This window comes from Plenodomus lingam, assembly GCF_022343315.1.
Source record: "Plenodomus lingam strain CAN1 chromosome Unknown contig_19, whole genome shotgun sequence".
NCBI classification, from domain to species: domain Eukaryota; kingdom Fungi; phylum Ascomycota; class Dothideomycetes; order Pleosporales; family Leptosphaeriaceae; genus Plenodomus; species Plenodomus lingam.
The window spans coordinates 1,214,168-1,229,069 of NW_027093936.1; the positions used below are offsets into that span (position 1 = coordinate 1,214,168).

The 14,902-nt window shown below is 54.4% G+C and overlaps 7 protein-coding genes across 7 annotated transcripts; 4 read left to right on the forward strand and 3 right to left on the reverse strand.

The window, feature by feature from the left end:
* The first annotated feature begins 412 nt into the window (after nt 1–412).
* On the forward strand, nt 413–3,748 carry IAQ61_004444 (uncharacterized protein). Its single transcript, XM_066096347.1, has 2 exons — nt 413–1,537; nt 1,644–3,748. The coding sequence occupies exons 1-2, from the start codon at nt 729–731 to the stop codon at nt 2,782–2,784; spliced, it is 1,950 nt and encodes a 649-aa protein (XP_065953665.1). The 5' UTR covers nt 413–728; the 3' UTR covers nt 2,785–3,748.
* A 43-nt stretch (nt 3,749–3,791) lies between these two features.
* On the forward strand, nt 3,792–4,290 carry IAQ61_004445 (uncharacterized protein; the record flags this gene model as incomplete). The annotated part of the gene is made up of 2 exons (XM_066096348.1): nt 3,792–3,866; nt 3,937–4,290. 2 exons carry the CDS (start codon nt 3,792–3,794, stop codon nt 4,288–4,290), a joined length of 429 nt encoding a protein of 142 aa, XP_065953666.1.
* Nucleotides 4,291–4,514: 224 nt separating this feature from the next.
* Nucleotides 4,515–7,596, reverse strand: IAQ61_004446 (uncharacterized protein; the record flags this gene model as incomplete). Its single annotated transcript, XM_066096349.1, has 6 exons — nt 4,515–4,545; nt 5,862–5,926; nt 6,382–6,688; nt 6,748–6,841; nt 6,896–6,935; nt 6,991–7,596. The coding sequence occupies 6 exons, from the start codon at nt 7,594–7,596 to the stop codon at nt 4,515–4,517; spliced, it is 1,143 nt and encodes a 380-aa protein (XP_065953667.1).
* A 726-nt stretch (nt 7,597–8,322) lies between these two features.
* IAQ61_004447 (uncharacterized protein) lies at nt 8,323–10,042 on the reverse strand. Its single transcript, XM_003839051.2, has 4 exons — nt 9,833–10,042; nt 9,431–9,778; nt 8,791–9,364; nt 8,323–8,729 (listed from the first exon to the last, which is right to left on the reverse strand). Exons 1-3 carry the CDS (start codon nt 9,924–9,926, stop codon nt 8,823–8,825), a joined length of 984 nt encoding a protein of 327 aa, XP_003839099.1. The 5' UTR covers nt 9,927–10,042; the 3' UTR covers nt 8,323–8,729; nt 8,791–8,822.
* Nucleotides 10,043–10,422: 380 nt separating this feature from the next.
* On the reverse strand, nt 10,423–12,363 carry IAQ61_004448 (uncharacterized protein; the record flags this gene model as incomplete). Its single annotated transcript, XM_003839052.2, has 1 exon — nt 10,423–12,363. The coding sequence occupies one exon, from the start codon at nt 12,361–12,363 to the stop codon at nt 10,423–10,425; it is 1,941 nt and encodes a 646-aa protein (XP_003839100.2).
* A 175-nt stretch (nt 12,364–12,538) lies between these two features.
* On the forward strand, nt 12,539–13,329 carry IAQ61_004449 (uncharacterized protein; the record flags this gene model as incomplete). Its single annotated transcript, XM_003839053.2, has 2 exons — nt 12,539–13,034; nt 13,085–13,329. The coding sequence occupies 2 exons, from the start codon at nt 12,539–12,541 to the stop codon at nt 13,327–13,329; spliced, it is 741 nt and encodes a 246-aa protein (XP_003839101.2).
* A 550-nt stretch (nt 13,330–13,879) lies between these two features.
* IAQ61_004450 (uncharacterized protein) lies at nt 13,880–14,413 on the forward strand (the record flags this gene model as incomplete). The annotated part of the gene is made up of 1 exon (XM_003839054.1): nt 13,880–14,413. The coding sequence occupies one exon, from the start codon at nt 13,880–13,882 to the stop codon at nt 14,411–14,413; it is 534 nt and encodes a 177-aa protein (XP_003839102.1).
* Nucleotides 14,414–14,902: the final 489 nt, after the last annotated feature.

A 14,902-nucleotide genomic window follows, 5' to 3' on the forward strand; every position in this document is an offset into this window, starting at 1 on the left:
CCTCCACTCCACTCCACTCCCCTTCCATCCTCTTCCCCCCCCTCCCCCCCCCCCAGCGCCAGCCACGGCTCCATTCACTCGTCGACCGAGCGCTGTCAGCCAGTCAGTTGGGTGGAGAGTGCTGCAGTGATGCATGCCTACCCGACAGGCCCCAGAGCATCCTATCGGCATCGCTAGCCCGGTTTTGCGTGCATCCCCACGGAAAGAGAGTGACCCTCCCCCTCCCCAGCAAGCCCCAGCAAAGTAGTCGTGCACGCCGGCTTGCCCATGGTCCCTCCCCCCCTCGTCGCAGTCGCACACAACTCGCACCCCGCCCACCGCACCAAGTGTCCCATCAATTAGTTATCTACCGCTAGTCCCGTCTCCCCACCTGCCTACTTACTTACTTACTACTCACCACCACCACCACCACCACCACCACCACCACCACCACCATCACACGGCCCCCTCTACTACTACTCTCTTCCCCCCCCCCCTCCCCACCCCTCCTCCCCCCTCCTCTCACTAGGTACGACGCAAGCCTCAGTGCTTTCACCTGCCGTTCGCTTCAAGAGACTGCGCATCGCCTCTGTTGCCCCTCTTCTAGCACGTTTGATTGTCCATCTTCCCAACCTGAACTTTGTTTTCCCCTCGCTGGTTATCCGTCCCAGCGATCGAGATTACCGAAAAGAGCAATCCACACCGCCAGTCCCGCGGCTACACCGGTACTTTGCTACAAAGAGCCCGCCATGGACTTTTCCTCCACCAACCCCCAAAATCATATGGATTTTCACCGGCCGTCCTCGACCATCAACGCCATGGACCGGAAACCTTCGACCTTCTCCTTTGACGACAACACCACCCTGGACTGCAACATCCTCGACACCCCCGTCCTCATGTCGCCCTCCACCAGCACCCAGGGCGTCTTCTCCCCAGAGACTTCCATCTGGGAAGACTTTAGCAACGGCCAGTTCATCGACCGTACGGCCACCAATTCTGTCGTCAACACCAACGGCAACAACCCCTTCTTCACCGAGCAAAGTAACAACCCCTTTGCCCGCCTGCCCCCCAACCAGGCCGCCACCTATGGCCAACAGTCGTGGCCCGTCACCGACAATGCTGGATCCAGGACGCCGACGGGCCCCAAGGCCCTGAACCCCTTTGGTCCCGGAGACTTTGGTGCCGCCCCCTTTGTCGACCAGCAGCACATGTCCTACCCCGGCCTGCCCATGAACACCAACGTCCGACCCAGTGCCGTCTTCCCCCAGGCCGCCGCTCCCGAGCAGCCCATGTCGCCCCACACCCACTCGGACTGGATGGCCTTCAACCAGCAAGAGATGGATTCACGGCCGGGCCCCAAGCGGATGAGGCCCAACACGCCCCCTCGCTCCTACTCCCCCCGTCGTGACGGCGGCATCCGGAAGAAGAATGCCCGCTTCGACATCCCGGCCGAGCGGAATCTCTTCAACATTGACAACCTCATCCAAAACTGCACCAACGAAGAAGACCTCAAGGAGCTCAAGCAACAAAAACGACTTCTCCGCAACAGACAGGCCGCGTATGTAACTCCCTCGGGTTTTTGGTCACGCGTTCCTCGCTCGGGTCCATCACCTGCCTTTTTGGTTCCTCCTCCTCCCCTCGTTCATCAGCTAACGTGACCGCAGTCTTGACTCCCGGCAACGAAAGAAGAAGCACACCGAGGAGCTTGAAGAGGAAAAGAAGATTTGGATCGAGAAGATGTGCAGCATGCAGGACGAGTTTGCCGCCATGCGTGTCGAGTACGAGGCCCTCTTGGCCGAAAAGGAGAACTGGCACCGCGAGTCCATGGAGATGCATCACATGATCAACCAGCTGCAGTTTGACAAGGAGGAGCTTGTCCGCACCCACACGCTCGAGTCGGGCGAGCTTCGCAAGAAGGTCTCCGTCCTCACCGAACGTCTCGAGGCGGCCACCAGCAACGGCATGGCCGCTGCGCCCAGCACCACCTTTACCGACTTTGCCTCGGAAATGGACAACCTCAACATGGGCCACAGCGACTGGGACAACTACATCTTTGTCAACGACTTTGCCTCGGACGAGCAGACGCCCCCTCAACAGACGCAAGAACTGTCGCTCGTCTCCCGCACCAAGGAGGAGGAGAAGCCTGTCGCCTCTGGCCTTCTTCTCATGCTCCTCTTGTGTGGCGCCTTTGTCGCAAGCAAGTCTGGCACCGCCGCCCCGCCGATTCCACGTATGCCTGATGAGGTGCGCGCGGCCTCGGCTACCGTGCTGGACAGCATCTTCAAGGATGCTGGTGTCTCTACCACGCTGAACGAGCAAGGCATCATTGCGAATCATGTCACCGGCATGGAACCCACGCCTTCGGGCATGGCCTGGCCCAAGACCACCCTCTCTGGCTCCGAACTGGCTGGCCTCTCTGGCTCCCACCTCGATCAACTGCACTCCCATCTCACCGGCCCGACCAAGGACCAAGAGCACGAACAGCTCTTCTCCGTCACCCCTGCGCAATACAACAGCCTGACCTCGATGGACTTTACTCGCCAAAGATATAGCATGACGACGGACGAGCTCAGTGACCCACTCTCGCCCGGCTCCCAACCCTCGCATCGTCGCAACCTGGCCGAAACCCTGGCCGCCATGCGCGAGCAGAACAAGGGTGACTCGGCCGCCGAAATCTACACTCGCAGTCTGCTCTGGGACAAGATCGCTCCCGAGGTTGTCCACGAGTTCAAGCGCATCGTCGAAGAGTCGGCTGCCATGTCCCGACCGACGACGTCGGATGGCCCGACCAAGGTCGAAACCTGAGGGTCGAGAACACCTCGCCCACCCACAAACACCCACACACCCAAATGCATGAACCCAACATCACCCTTTTCTTGCGTAAGCTTGCATATATTTTGCTGTTTTGCTTTGATTTCATTTGTGTTTACAAACCCAGCATAGCGACTTCACTTCTTGGCCCCCCACCCCCCCAATTCCCACACATGGATGGGAAGAGAGGAGGGGGGAAAGAAGGGGGGCCCACACACCTATAGGGTCTCAAAGTTGCATACTTGGCTTCTCAACCCTTTTATCGCCATTTTTTTTCTCTTTCCTATTCCATCCTCGCTCTTGGTTGTTGGCCTGTGCCGCGACTTCTATACAACATCGTTGGGACGGCAACGTCGGGCATTTTCTTTTTGAGCATCAACATGGCGGGACTTGGGGGCTTTTGCTCTTCCTTTTTTGGGATGGGTTTTCATTCTCCGGCCGAGGTGGGAAGCCGTGGTCGGGTGTCGGTCTGCCGTGTCGAGGTGGATTTGACTTTTGTACTTTGCCTTTGTTTCCTTTGTACTTTTCTTTTGTTTGTGTTTTTTGTTTTGGCACTTGTTGATGCAGAGCGAAGCGAGCGTTGAGATGTTGATGATGATGATGGATTATGGTTGATGGATGATGGATGATTAGGGGGAAGTGGGGAGGCAATCAAGGAACGAGAAGTGACCGAAATGGCACTCTCTCCTGCATGGGTGGATTGATGGATGGATGATTGATGGCACTGATGGCACTGATGGCACTGATGGCACTGATGGCACTGATGGCACTGATGGCAACTGATGGAAACTGATGCACGGCATGATTGATACATTGTAAATGGAATTCCTTTCTCCTTTGTTCTCACCACAATAGTGTATTGCCGCGAGATTGAGCCTTGATTTTTTCGTTGATTATATATACACATGTCTTGTTGTTCTTGTGGCGTTTGTTTTGCCCCCGTTTTTCCGGGATTTGAGGCGGGTTGGGGTTGGTAATGAGGGAGGGAGGGATGGGATGGGATGAGATGGGATGAGATGGGATGGGATGAGATGGGATGGGATGAGATGGGATGGGATGGGATGGGGATAGGAATAGTATGGAAACGGGATCAGAGCAGAGAAATCAAAGATTGCCGTTTTTCAGGCATCACCTTGTGATGCACAGTCACAGTCACAGTCACAGTCACAGTCACAGTCAAAGGCAAGGTCATACCCATCCAGCCTTGCTAACTTGCCTCTTACCTCGCCCACCCATCTGTTCTACCCAACCTGCCTACCTCGCTCCCCCAACCCAAAACCTATCCCCACACATCCATTCCCTTTGCCCTACCCAGCCCTACATAAAGCAGCGCAAAAGAATACCAAACAACCAATAAGCATACCCGGATTTTCCACTATAGCGTCACCAAGTTTTCAGGATAGGGAAATGCATCTGGGCTTCTGTGCTGCTGTAGTAGTTGTTGGTGGTGGGGGGTTGGGAGTTGGATATGGGTGGGTGTGGGGGTATGAGGATGAATAGGAGGATGACTATCATCAGCACCAATGTGCCCCGCTGCGCCACACCACTCCTACACACACACTGTACGCACACGCGCCGCACTCCAGCCTCACCACTACGCATCCCAGTCTCCACACCACTCGCTCCCCTCCCCCAACTCCCACCCCCCGCGTACCTTGAAATCCGCCCGCGATTCCTCCCACAGCCCGCTCACAAGTGGATGGCTATGCGTACGCTGGCTAGACCTACTTTGGATTGTACTTGTCCTTCCAGATCCTGTTTGCGCGAACAAGGGGTTAGCATGGGGGGTTGTCTGGGGAGAGCAGGTGAGAGTGAGAGTGAAAGTAAGCAAGAGCAGGCAAGCAAGAATGAATGAATGGGGTTTGTCAGTTGTGTGGCGTGTCCAGTGGTGAGGTGCCAGGGGGGGGGGAAAGGTATCGGGCGGATAGAGCGTGTGTTCTGGTCTGGCCTTTGTTGCTGTACGGTGGGTAAATCCGTCGGCTGATGCAGGTTCCATCGTAGAGTGGTCCCCAGTGGAATACTATGACGGAACCAGTGTGTGGTCCAGGAAAAGACAAGTCGTGCCCTTGCGGGTACAATTCCCGCAACTTCCTGTCCCTCGCGTCCGTCTCTCTGTCGCGATGCGCGGCTGCCGTCGTTTGTTGCTGGCGGACGGCTTTTGTCGCGACCAGGAGGCGAGACGAGGGCAGGACAAGGTCAAACCCACACACACCTCGTGAGTCGTTTTCCCTCTACCCCCCCCCCATCGATTCAACCCTACTCTGGACAAGTGACAAGAAAACACCAACACGGTCAACGCTCAGCGCCGTCCATGGTCGCAAACCCTCCCCTTCCAGCCCGCACTCCCCACGACAGCGTAGCCAGCAATACCCTGCCACGTGTACCAATGCCATGTCTGAGCAGGCAACGCGACCCAGGGCCGCGGGTCAGCATGACAGTTTTTTCAACCCCCCTCCCAACCGCGCCAGTGGTCCATGGCGGCGCAATCGAGGCTGGAGGGGAGGCCCGAAAGTGGTAAAACGGCCATGTCACAGCCGAATGGGATGATGTGTGCAGCGCAGCAGAGGACTCGTAGTGGGCGTGTGGGGAACAACAGGACAGCAGAAGGGTGACAGGTTGCTGGTGCGGGTTGAGGGCGAGATGCCGTATGGGCCGTCGAGCAGTGTCCGCGTGCGGTCCGCCTTAGCGAGACTGGTGTGGCTGCAAATGGGAGCCGCACGGCCAATCGATGTCGCTTGGCAGATGCGGGTCGAGACTGGCTGGCGGCGAGGGTGGATAGCGCCGGAGCAGCGTCATGGTCGTTTTGGGGACTTGGTCGTCTTGTATTGATTTGACGGGAGTTGATGGTATGGCGGATGGCGCTGCCATGGGATCGTGTGGATCGTGTGGATCGTGTGCCCTTCATTGGCAATGTGACGGCGCGAGGCTCGGGCTGTCTTGTTCCCGCGGCTACGAGCCAAATAACGTTGTGTGTCTAGATGCCATCTCGATGCATCTCGCTCGCTTCCTCCAAGGGAAAACGAAATCATGACGGCATGGCGGCAGTGTAAAGGAAAGATGTTTGGACTTACCAAGTATTGCCTAAAGTCTTGTTCCCCTTCGTTTCCGCGAGCCGCAGAAATTGAGCCGCCTTGAACTGGTTTAGATTGAGGCGTTAGCGACGGTACGGTACTGTGCATAGAGTACAGTATCCTATCCACCCGTCTCCGCATCAGCCGAACAACAATGCGAACAGTAGCTGCTGTCCACTGCTGCCCAAACAGTGAGGCGAAGAGGTGACGGGGGAGGCGAGCGATGTTGGTGGCAGTCTGCATGTCTCAGATGCGCACCCCACGGTCGTGGCTGAGATGCAAGCAGCAAGGCGTCTCAAAAATAGCCAAGGATGAATGCTGACTGTTGGGCGTACAGCGTCGCGTAACACACTTGAATCGAATATATAGCAAATGTGACCGGTGAAGGGGCCTGTGTTCGGTGTATATTCCTAGCAAGCGGAGGAACGCGCGCCTTGCAAACCCAATCAAGTGAAGAAAAGCAAGGTAGAACCAACTCAACGAGACTTTGAGCAATGGAAAAAAACAATGTCCGACGTACCTTATCCTTTTTACACCCAAAGCCCTCGATATAACACCATGCAATCTCGTTCATGGCGTCTGTATCCCCTAGATTCGCCGCTGTCTCGTAGTACATCTTCGCAGCTGCCGGGTCCTTCTTCACCCCCCAGCCATTGCGGAAGCAATTGGCTAATTCGTACATGGCAAGGACCAGCTCGCCCTTTGCAGCGCCACCTTTGGTGATGCCAGCCTGGAGAGCGAGTGACTCAATGGACGCACTATTAGAAGCGGCCATGGAAAGGTAGTGTACAGCTTGGGAGGGATCAGGCTCGATGCCCCATGCATGACTGCACTGTGTTAGATCCAAGGAGACATTGCCTCAGGCTTTGATAGGGCATCAACGTACCGTAATGCAAGACCGTAGAGGACCTGTGCCAAAGCATTGTTTGCGCCATTGGGTTCAGCAAGTCTGCCAAAGAGCGCTGTTGATGCTTCAAGATCTGCTCATCTCGTGAGCTCCCAACTCTCCTGAAAAAGCTACCCAAGCCACTTACTTCCTTTCTCATGCAGCCGTATAGCCTCCTGTATAGTCTCCTAAATCACACCGTCAGCCGACCCATCCCTCGCCTTTCACAATCACAAAACTCACCTCGTCACCGGCTGCACTCGCACTCCCTATCCTCTCTCTCGGAAGCCCAGGCCTCACCGCCCCAAAATCTGCATTTTCAAAACCCGGTGTCCCAGGCTGACTTGCGCTCCCAGCGCCATGCGCAAGACCCCCTGCGACAAGAACCGTGGCCCTCTTCTCCCACTTCGCTTCCTCTTCCTCTGTCCTTGCTACGCCATCCCCCCCGACATCGGGCAGATTGTCTGGCACATTAACACTGGTGGCTGAGCGTGACCGTCCAAAGTGCAATCGCTCTGACAGTTTGCCTTTGCTGTTTCCATTCCCACCAGTATCAACCTCGGGTGTAGTGCCCTGCCAGCCAGCACCACTGCTTTGCCCTTGTGCACCCGCACTACTCTTGCTCCTAAACCGTCCAAACCTACTAGACGGCTCGGGGCTCAACAGAGGTTTGTCATTTCTCGCAGGGTCGCCCGGGAAACTCGGTGGTTCGATCGTCTCCTGCGTGCTCGTGGTCGTGCGCAGGAACTGGAATTCTGGGATCGAGGGCGAGAGTGTGCGTTGTGTAGTCGTGGTGCTGGTATCCTGGGTAATTTTGTCCTTTTTCTTGAGCAAATCTTTGAGCGTCATGGTTGCGAGTTGGGAGCGAGAGGTGAGATTGCAAGTGCGATTGCGGTCGTCGCCGTCGTCGTCGTCGTCACGGTTTCGGTACAATTGCGACTGTACCGAGTGCTAAACGTCGCGATTGCAGACCAGGGCCTGGACAAGTAAACTTCTCGTGCAAATGATCACGCACGCGTGATTGAAGAAAGTCTTCTTTCCAAAACACGGCTCGTTCGAAGCCCAAATAAACAAGGTACACGCAATCCTCAATTCCAGATTCCACGTGAACCGGTTCAGGCCCTTTGCTCAGCTCTTTCTACAGTTCTTCTCAGCCCCTCACTCAAACGACTTTGAGCGTAGTCTTGTACTTGCGTAGGCTCTTCGTAAAAGTGGCAGCGCACATGGCTGTTGTGCGAATGAGAAGGGCGGGATGGCAAGGCGTGCCAGGGAATTGTAGGACGAGGGGACCTGCCAAGGCCCCCCCCCAGGCCGCAGCAACCATCCCGACAGTCTCAGCCTCCGTTGTAAAGGCATGGCTGACTGGACGCACTTTATTTTCCCGTAGTTTCTATTTGGGAGAGATTGTGCAAATGGATTGACAACTATTACGTCAGAGGCTCGGTCCGATTGCCTTTTGAGTCTTCAGTGTCAGCTAAAGTGTATTCCCTGATAATATGTGGACTCAGTCTTCACGTGGACTGGTGGCGAGGTTTCCAGGAGGTTCAGATATCACAATGAGAATAATGTCAAACAGCACCAATCACTTTTCGCAGCGCCATCAAGCATCAGTGCATCACGGCATGTATCAGGTCATCATGTCTCTTCATTATAACCTTTTTCTCTCATTACATGCTTTTTCTGTCTTCTCTCGTAATGGAAACTTTGGGTATATACTAGAGAGCCAACGTCAACCACAAGGACGCCTTGCGCAGCACGAACTACGTGACAGCCTTCTCTTTGGTTCGTCGTAGTCTCCCAAACATGAACAATTGCCAAATGCAGAATCGATTGAAAGGAAAACAACATCGCGTGAAGCAGGGGTATCATCAAAAGCCCTATACACACCGTGACTCTGAAACTTGTGACTTTGGACAGTCAAGACGAGCCACAAACACTAGAAACGAAAAACCTACCAGCGCTAAGTTGTAAGAGGGACAAGACTTTGAAACGACGGAAATTAGGCAACGACCTTGAAAAAAACAGCAGGGCAGGATCACCTACAAGGTCGAAACAGAACCGCTGGTAGACCGAATCTAATCGTCGGCATCTAAGGGAACAAAATCGGCTTGCTGAGTAAACTGCTGAGACTTGTAAGTGGGAGGATCCCTGGAATCTGGGACCCAAGTCTGGGTATCTTTTGCCGTGTCCACATCATCTTCACACTTGTCAGACGCCTCGGATGAGGGCCTGGTAGTCTTTCTCATCCGAGATGCACGGTAAACATGTCCTAAGCGGCATTTATCCCCATACGAGCAGTCACCAGTGTTGGAGAAAGTGGGGCACTCGTGTGCATGTAGCTCCGCACAATTGTCCCCTTTCACGCAATAACCCAAGCGTCCAAATGCCTCACAGTTCAACGCCGCGGGGTTGACGCGAATATGTGCGAATCGACACTCATCATTATTGCATCGGCCATCCTGGAAGTGCAGACATGTCGGTGCATTCTCAGCTGTGGCGGTGTGCGAAAGCGGACAGAACTCGCCCTTTGGACAGTCATCCTTATACAACCAGCGCTTACAGATGGCTTGTTTGTTCGGATCGTGGTGGTATGGGCATGCGTGGCGTGTGCATACACCTGAATATTAGTTAGAATCATGCAAGGACATGCTGGACCCGAATGATTGTTTCGTCACGGATTTACCTGTCGAGGTGAGCGCTGGGCAAAGCGTCGCAGGCTCGGAATTTGGTTGGCGGATCACTTTTGAGCTTTTGTTGCTAGATGGCCATGTACTCGCGTCGTTTGTGTCTGAGCCCTCGGTATCTGACTTGTTGAAGATGGCAGTCTTGTTCTTGAAATGCGGTTGCGAGCGCAAATATGGATGATAGATACCACGGCCTCGAATGCCATTTGCGTAGCCACCACGCTTGGGACCGGGGGAATAATCGTAGGGCTTGCGATACGTTTCGGCGCCTGGGTTTCCCTGTCCTGCGTGGCCGTTGGATCTCGCAGCTTGCGCTTCAACCTCTTTCTTCAGGCGCAAGTTATAGCCTGTCATTGACTCATCAACGCCTTGTTCGTCCCAACGCCTCCTCTATCACATACTCTGATACTCTGCGATCGCACGGAGTTTCTCCTCCTTGGAGGTCATCGCGGCAATCTGCGCTTCCGTGTACGGAGGTCGGCCGATGTGTGGCATATTGATGTTCGCCTGGTTAAGAAAGCTAGGGTCAGTCGTTTACTAAAAGGTGAATGTTAGTTCAATTCAAGGCGTGCGAAGGAAGGTCTTTGTCGGGTTTTGTTTGCACTGGTGCTGGAGGATCAAAGAAAGAACGTGGGGCAATGAATGCATGGGCGGCTAGATTTAGCGCTATCAGGTGGTCTTGGCAGTGTCTGTGACACGTGACATGACACAGGGCTTCAAAGGTATCCAGGCTCCCAGGTTCTTCGGGGTCCTTATTCACGATGGACAGGAGCTTAGGGTTGCGCGCATAATCAAGAACACATGTTTATCACTTTAATGATATAGAATGGTATTCTTGCAATCGAGATGGTTGTTTGTCTTCATCCTTTCAACGCCTTGAAATGCTACTGTATAATGTCCAAACGCCATGGCCATGCAATGCTGTGGAAAAATTATGAGATCTGATGCCAGAAGCTTCTTCCCTTCCTGTGGGGAATTCCGGGCTCTGTGCCTATTCCTCGACCTCCTCGTTCAGTTGCCTTTGCTTGATGATCAAGTCCGCCTTTTGCTTGTCGATCGTGGCTTGCAGGCGCTTCTTGTACATCAAGTTGGTATGCCTCTCGCGTTGTTCTACGCTCTGTGCGATGGCCTTTTCCAGTTCCGCAATCTCTGCCCTAAGTTGCTCCTGACGTTGCTCCTCAGCTGCTGCAGCCTCGTCAACCTCGTCAACCTCATCGTCTGAGTCAGCGTCATCGTCATCGTCATCGTCATCTGCCGATGTCGCCGCTCCAGGGGTGGATGCTGCAGTATCTGTCTCCAGTGTGATACTACCATTCGGGTTGATGGCGTGCATGGCCACGTCGTGGGCAGTCGTAGGGGTCTCGACTTGCAATGTATTGTCCGAGTTTCCAAACATAGCTTCGAGATCATCACCATTGCCCGTTACTTCGACCTCGTCATCCTCCATGAAACCTGCATGTAGCATTTGTTCAATCTCGGCAGCATCCATTCCTTCGTCTTCCACCTGGTTGCCATCGGGCATCTCTTCGTCATCCAGCTCTTCCTCGGAACTAGAATTATCAGAAGACTCGTCCCCACTGTCGATGAGCTCGTATCTGGTGGAAATGGCTTTTTCGTCTTCTGCTAGGAGTCGATTCATTTGTGCCTCAGCTCGCTCGACATCAAGGTAAGACTTGCGAGGTCGGAAGCGTAACTTGCGGGCCCATTGCATAGGTGGCGTGAGACCATGAGGGAAGCGATGCGAATCTGGCTCGACGTAGGATGGGCGAGGGTACTTTTTGGCTTCCTCTTCGTTGTTTACTCTACCAAGGACCAGAAGCATTTGGCAAATGTCCGCGGTCTTGACCCAATCCTTCTTATTCCAGCTCTTTAATGATTCAATGACGGCCGGCAATTCGACCATGGTAGCGGCGTATTGTCGGTTCTGTATTTGAATCAAAGCTCTCCTGCCCTCACGGTCAAAGAACCTGAAATAGACCCCGGGGCCTCCTGCGGACACGGACTTGCCAATCGTCTTCTCCTCAATGGACTTGCGCAGCAGATCACAGTCGGGACCTGGTTGCATTCGCAGCACGAACTGTGACTCTATGGCTGGATCTACCTCGGCCTCTTCTGCTTCGCTGTCGTAACCAACGCCATACGGCCGAACGGGTGGCTTCCCGGCGCCCTTGACTTTGAGGATGGCTGTCTTGGTGCCAGGTTGAGCAGGTGTACCAGAGGCCCCTGTCTTGGGCTTGATAGACAGTTTGAGAGAAGGTACGCGTTGGGTGGGTGGCTGGGGTCGTGGAGCAGGTTCGGCCATGACTTCGTCGTCGCTGCTGTCGTTGGCCATGGCCAGGCTTTTTGCGGTGGGCTTTGGCTTGCGCTTCGCAGCGGGGGTGTCTAACTCGTCGTTTTCATCATCGCGCACTCGCTTCTTTGGGCCTGGTTTGCCTGGGGGAATCACCGCCCCGCTCTCATCGAATTTGGGCTTCTTATTGTACTTGCGCTTTGGCTTGGCGCCCTCGGCAGCATCTGGGGCCGTGGGCGCGACTGGCGCAGCAGGCGCAGAGGCTGTAGAGGGCGCAACGGGTGTGGAAGACGCAGCAGGCTTGAGCTTGAGCTTCAGTCCTCCCCCAGGTTTGGCGGAAACGGGTGTGGCAGCATCAGCAGATGGGGCCTCTCCAGACGCGTGGGCGGGTGCCGCTGTTGGGTTCTTGAGCTTGAGCTTCATCTTCGCGGTCGAGGCGATGCAAGTAAGAGACTGCAAGACGACTCGCGAGGAGAGGGTGTGGACGCCAGCGGGCGCAACATTCGTGGCGTTTGCGCGGTCGAATGTAGTGTAGAATCTGGGGGGACAAATGGAGACGTCTTCGGGAAGTCTGAGGACGTGGTTGCGGGCTTGGCATGCGCAACTATGAATCTTCGGTCGCGAACCCGAACACCTCTGCATCTCCTTCACTTGAATCATATCGCCCTATTCAGGCCGCCGAACTTCCTCACGGTGCTGGGCTGCACCATCGCGTGACCAACAAACATGTTCTGTCTTGCTCAGCCATAAAATATTACCCCGTCACCGAACCACCCAACGCTCAACGCTCAACGCTCAACGCCCAACGCGCGCCAACATGTCTCAAAACGACCTGTTCCTCAGCCTCTTGCGGCCGGCAGTCCTACATATTTTGCGTGCAACGGGCTTCCATCACGGGAAGCCTTCGGCTGTGGACACCGTCGTGGATCTCACTGCGCGCTACATTTCCCTGCTCGCCGAGCGCACAGCTTACAACGCATTCTCCAATCACAACGACCTCACCCCAGACATCACCGACGTGCGCATGGCTATGCAGGATTGCGGGTTGCTAGTGCCGACCCTGACAGCTAGTGAAGAGCTCTGGAAAGAGATTCTGCGCAAACCGCTGGAGGATTACGATGCAAACACGACTGCGAGAGAGAACGAAGAAGCGCGTCGCAATGCAGAAGACACAGCCGACGTCAACGAGTTTATTGAATGGGTCAAAGGCGACCAGAACAGAGAGATCAGGCGGATAGCTGGCACTTACAAGCCCGTGGCTCAGAACCCTACGGAGCAACTAAATCAACTGGAGATGGAGGATTACTTGAATAGTATGCATCCACCCCCTGCTGCTGGGGACTGATTCACTAATAGCTTTCAGCCCTTATGAAAAAGCACAGCAAGACTGGTGTCGAATCACGCTTTCAAGGAACGGCGCTCGGAGTTCCAGCGGAACCAAAGACGATCAAAATCGAAGGCGGTGCAGTAGACTCTATTGAAGAGTGGTGTCGCAAGACACGAGAACAAGCGACAAAGGCGGCAGAATCGAAGCGAGAGAGCCGCGAAACAACAAATCACGTCGAGACCAGAGAATCTTCAGTCGATGTAGTCATGGAAATGGAGTAATTCCTCCTACTTGGTCTCTAAGCATAGCGAAGGCGTTTGGATGAGGATCATTATAGGCGTCATGGGTTATTTACTACGAAACGGGGAAAACCTGAGGGGATCTTTTACTATTTTTACGCGTGCGTAGTCACCGTTATATATGGAGCACAGTGTAGCATGGCTCCTGGAACGCTTACATAAGAAGACATGAAAGTGTTCAAGCCAACTGACGTTATGCCCCTTATCAGAACAGCCCACTAAAACTCTTACGGGGTTTTTTTTTGACGCGCATTCACATGACTAGGGCACAGATGCTTGTTGCGGGGGGTATCAAGTAGGTGGTGAATGACGATCCAGGCCCCGCCTACGTCATAGGAACTTGAGGAAAGTATAGTCCTGAAACCAAGCTCTTCTGTCCTTAATCCCTCTTCAAACTTGCCATTGAAAGCAACTTAATCTCTGGAATCAGGATACGCTCTCCTACATCAAAAGCAATCTTCAAGTCCTCACCACACACACCAAATCATTGCCACACCACACACATCACCACCACCACCACACCACAGCAACAATGTCAGACGCCCTCAACCCCACCGGTGCCACCCAACCTCCTCAATCAACAGCCTACACCAACCCTTCAAACCCTATCTCCAAAGACCCCACCGAGTCCAAGTCCACCACCTCCGCCAGCACTCCAACCTCGACACCCCTCCCCACAAAACAAGCCTCAGACGCCTCGGGCCTCCTCAACGCAAAATACGGCCAAGGAAAAGGCATCCACGGCGCACCCGCCGGCGAAGAAGCAAAAGGCCTCGGCAGCGAAGACGTAGGGCGCCACCGGGAGCTCGATGGCGAGCAGATGGCCGCGCCTGGTGAGGGTAAAGTAGCAGATGCGGTGAGCAAGGGGGGCGAGGGAATGGGGGGTGGTGGGAGCCAACCGGATCTGGCGAGTGATTTGGAGAGGAAGAAGGCGGAGCAGAGGGAGGCGAGGGAGGCGATTGATCAGAGTAAAGAGGGGGCGGTGAGGCTTGGGGGAGAAAAGGGGCAGACTGGGGGGCCAGCGAATCCGGTGGGTAGGTTGGATGGAGGGAATTATCCTAATTAAACAGAGGGGAGGTTGTAAAGAAAGAAAAAGATGAGAGATTGATTTCTTGTCGGAAATCCAAGAAACGAATGTATACGTGAACACCATTTTGGAAAAAAAGAACACAACAAAGCACTCTCGACCACATATATTCCACAATCCAATTCATTCACACCCCCAATTTCCTCTCTCTCTCTCTCTCTCTTGCATTTAGCCATCCCTCCCCACAAACCCAACCACAACCACCACGCCTCACGCACACCCCACACCCCGCCATAGCAAGCAGTACTCGAAACAAGTAAAACCACAGAATCCCGCTAGCCCATTACTGACCCACAAACCCAACACACACGACTTCAACGTCCTTCGTGGATGGTATTTAGGGCTGGGAGGAGGGAGGAGGGAGGAGGAGGAAGAAGATTAAGCACATCGCGTGAAAAGATCAATCATCAGTAGATTTGCACAAGTAGTATACCACGAATCATCACTTCAACGGAATAAGTAACGGGT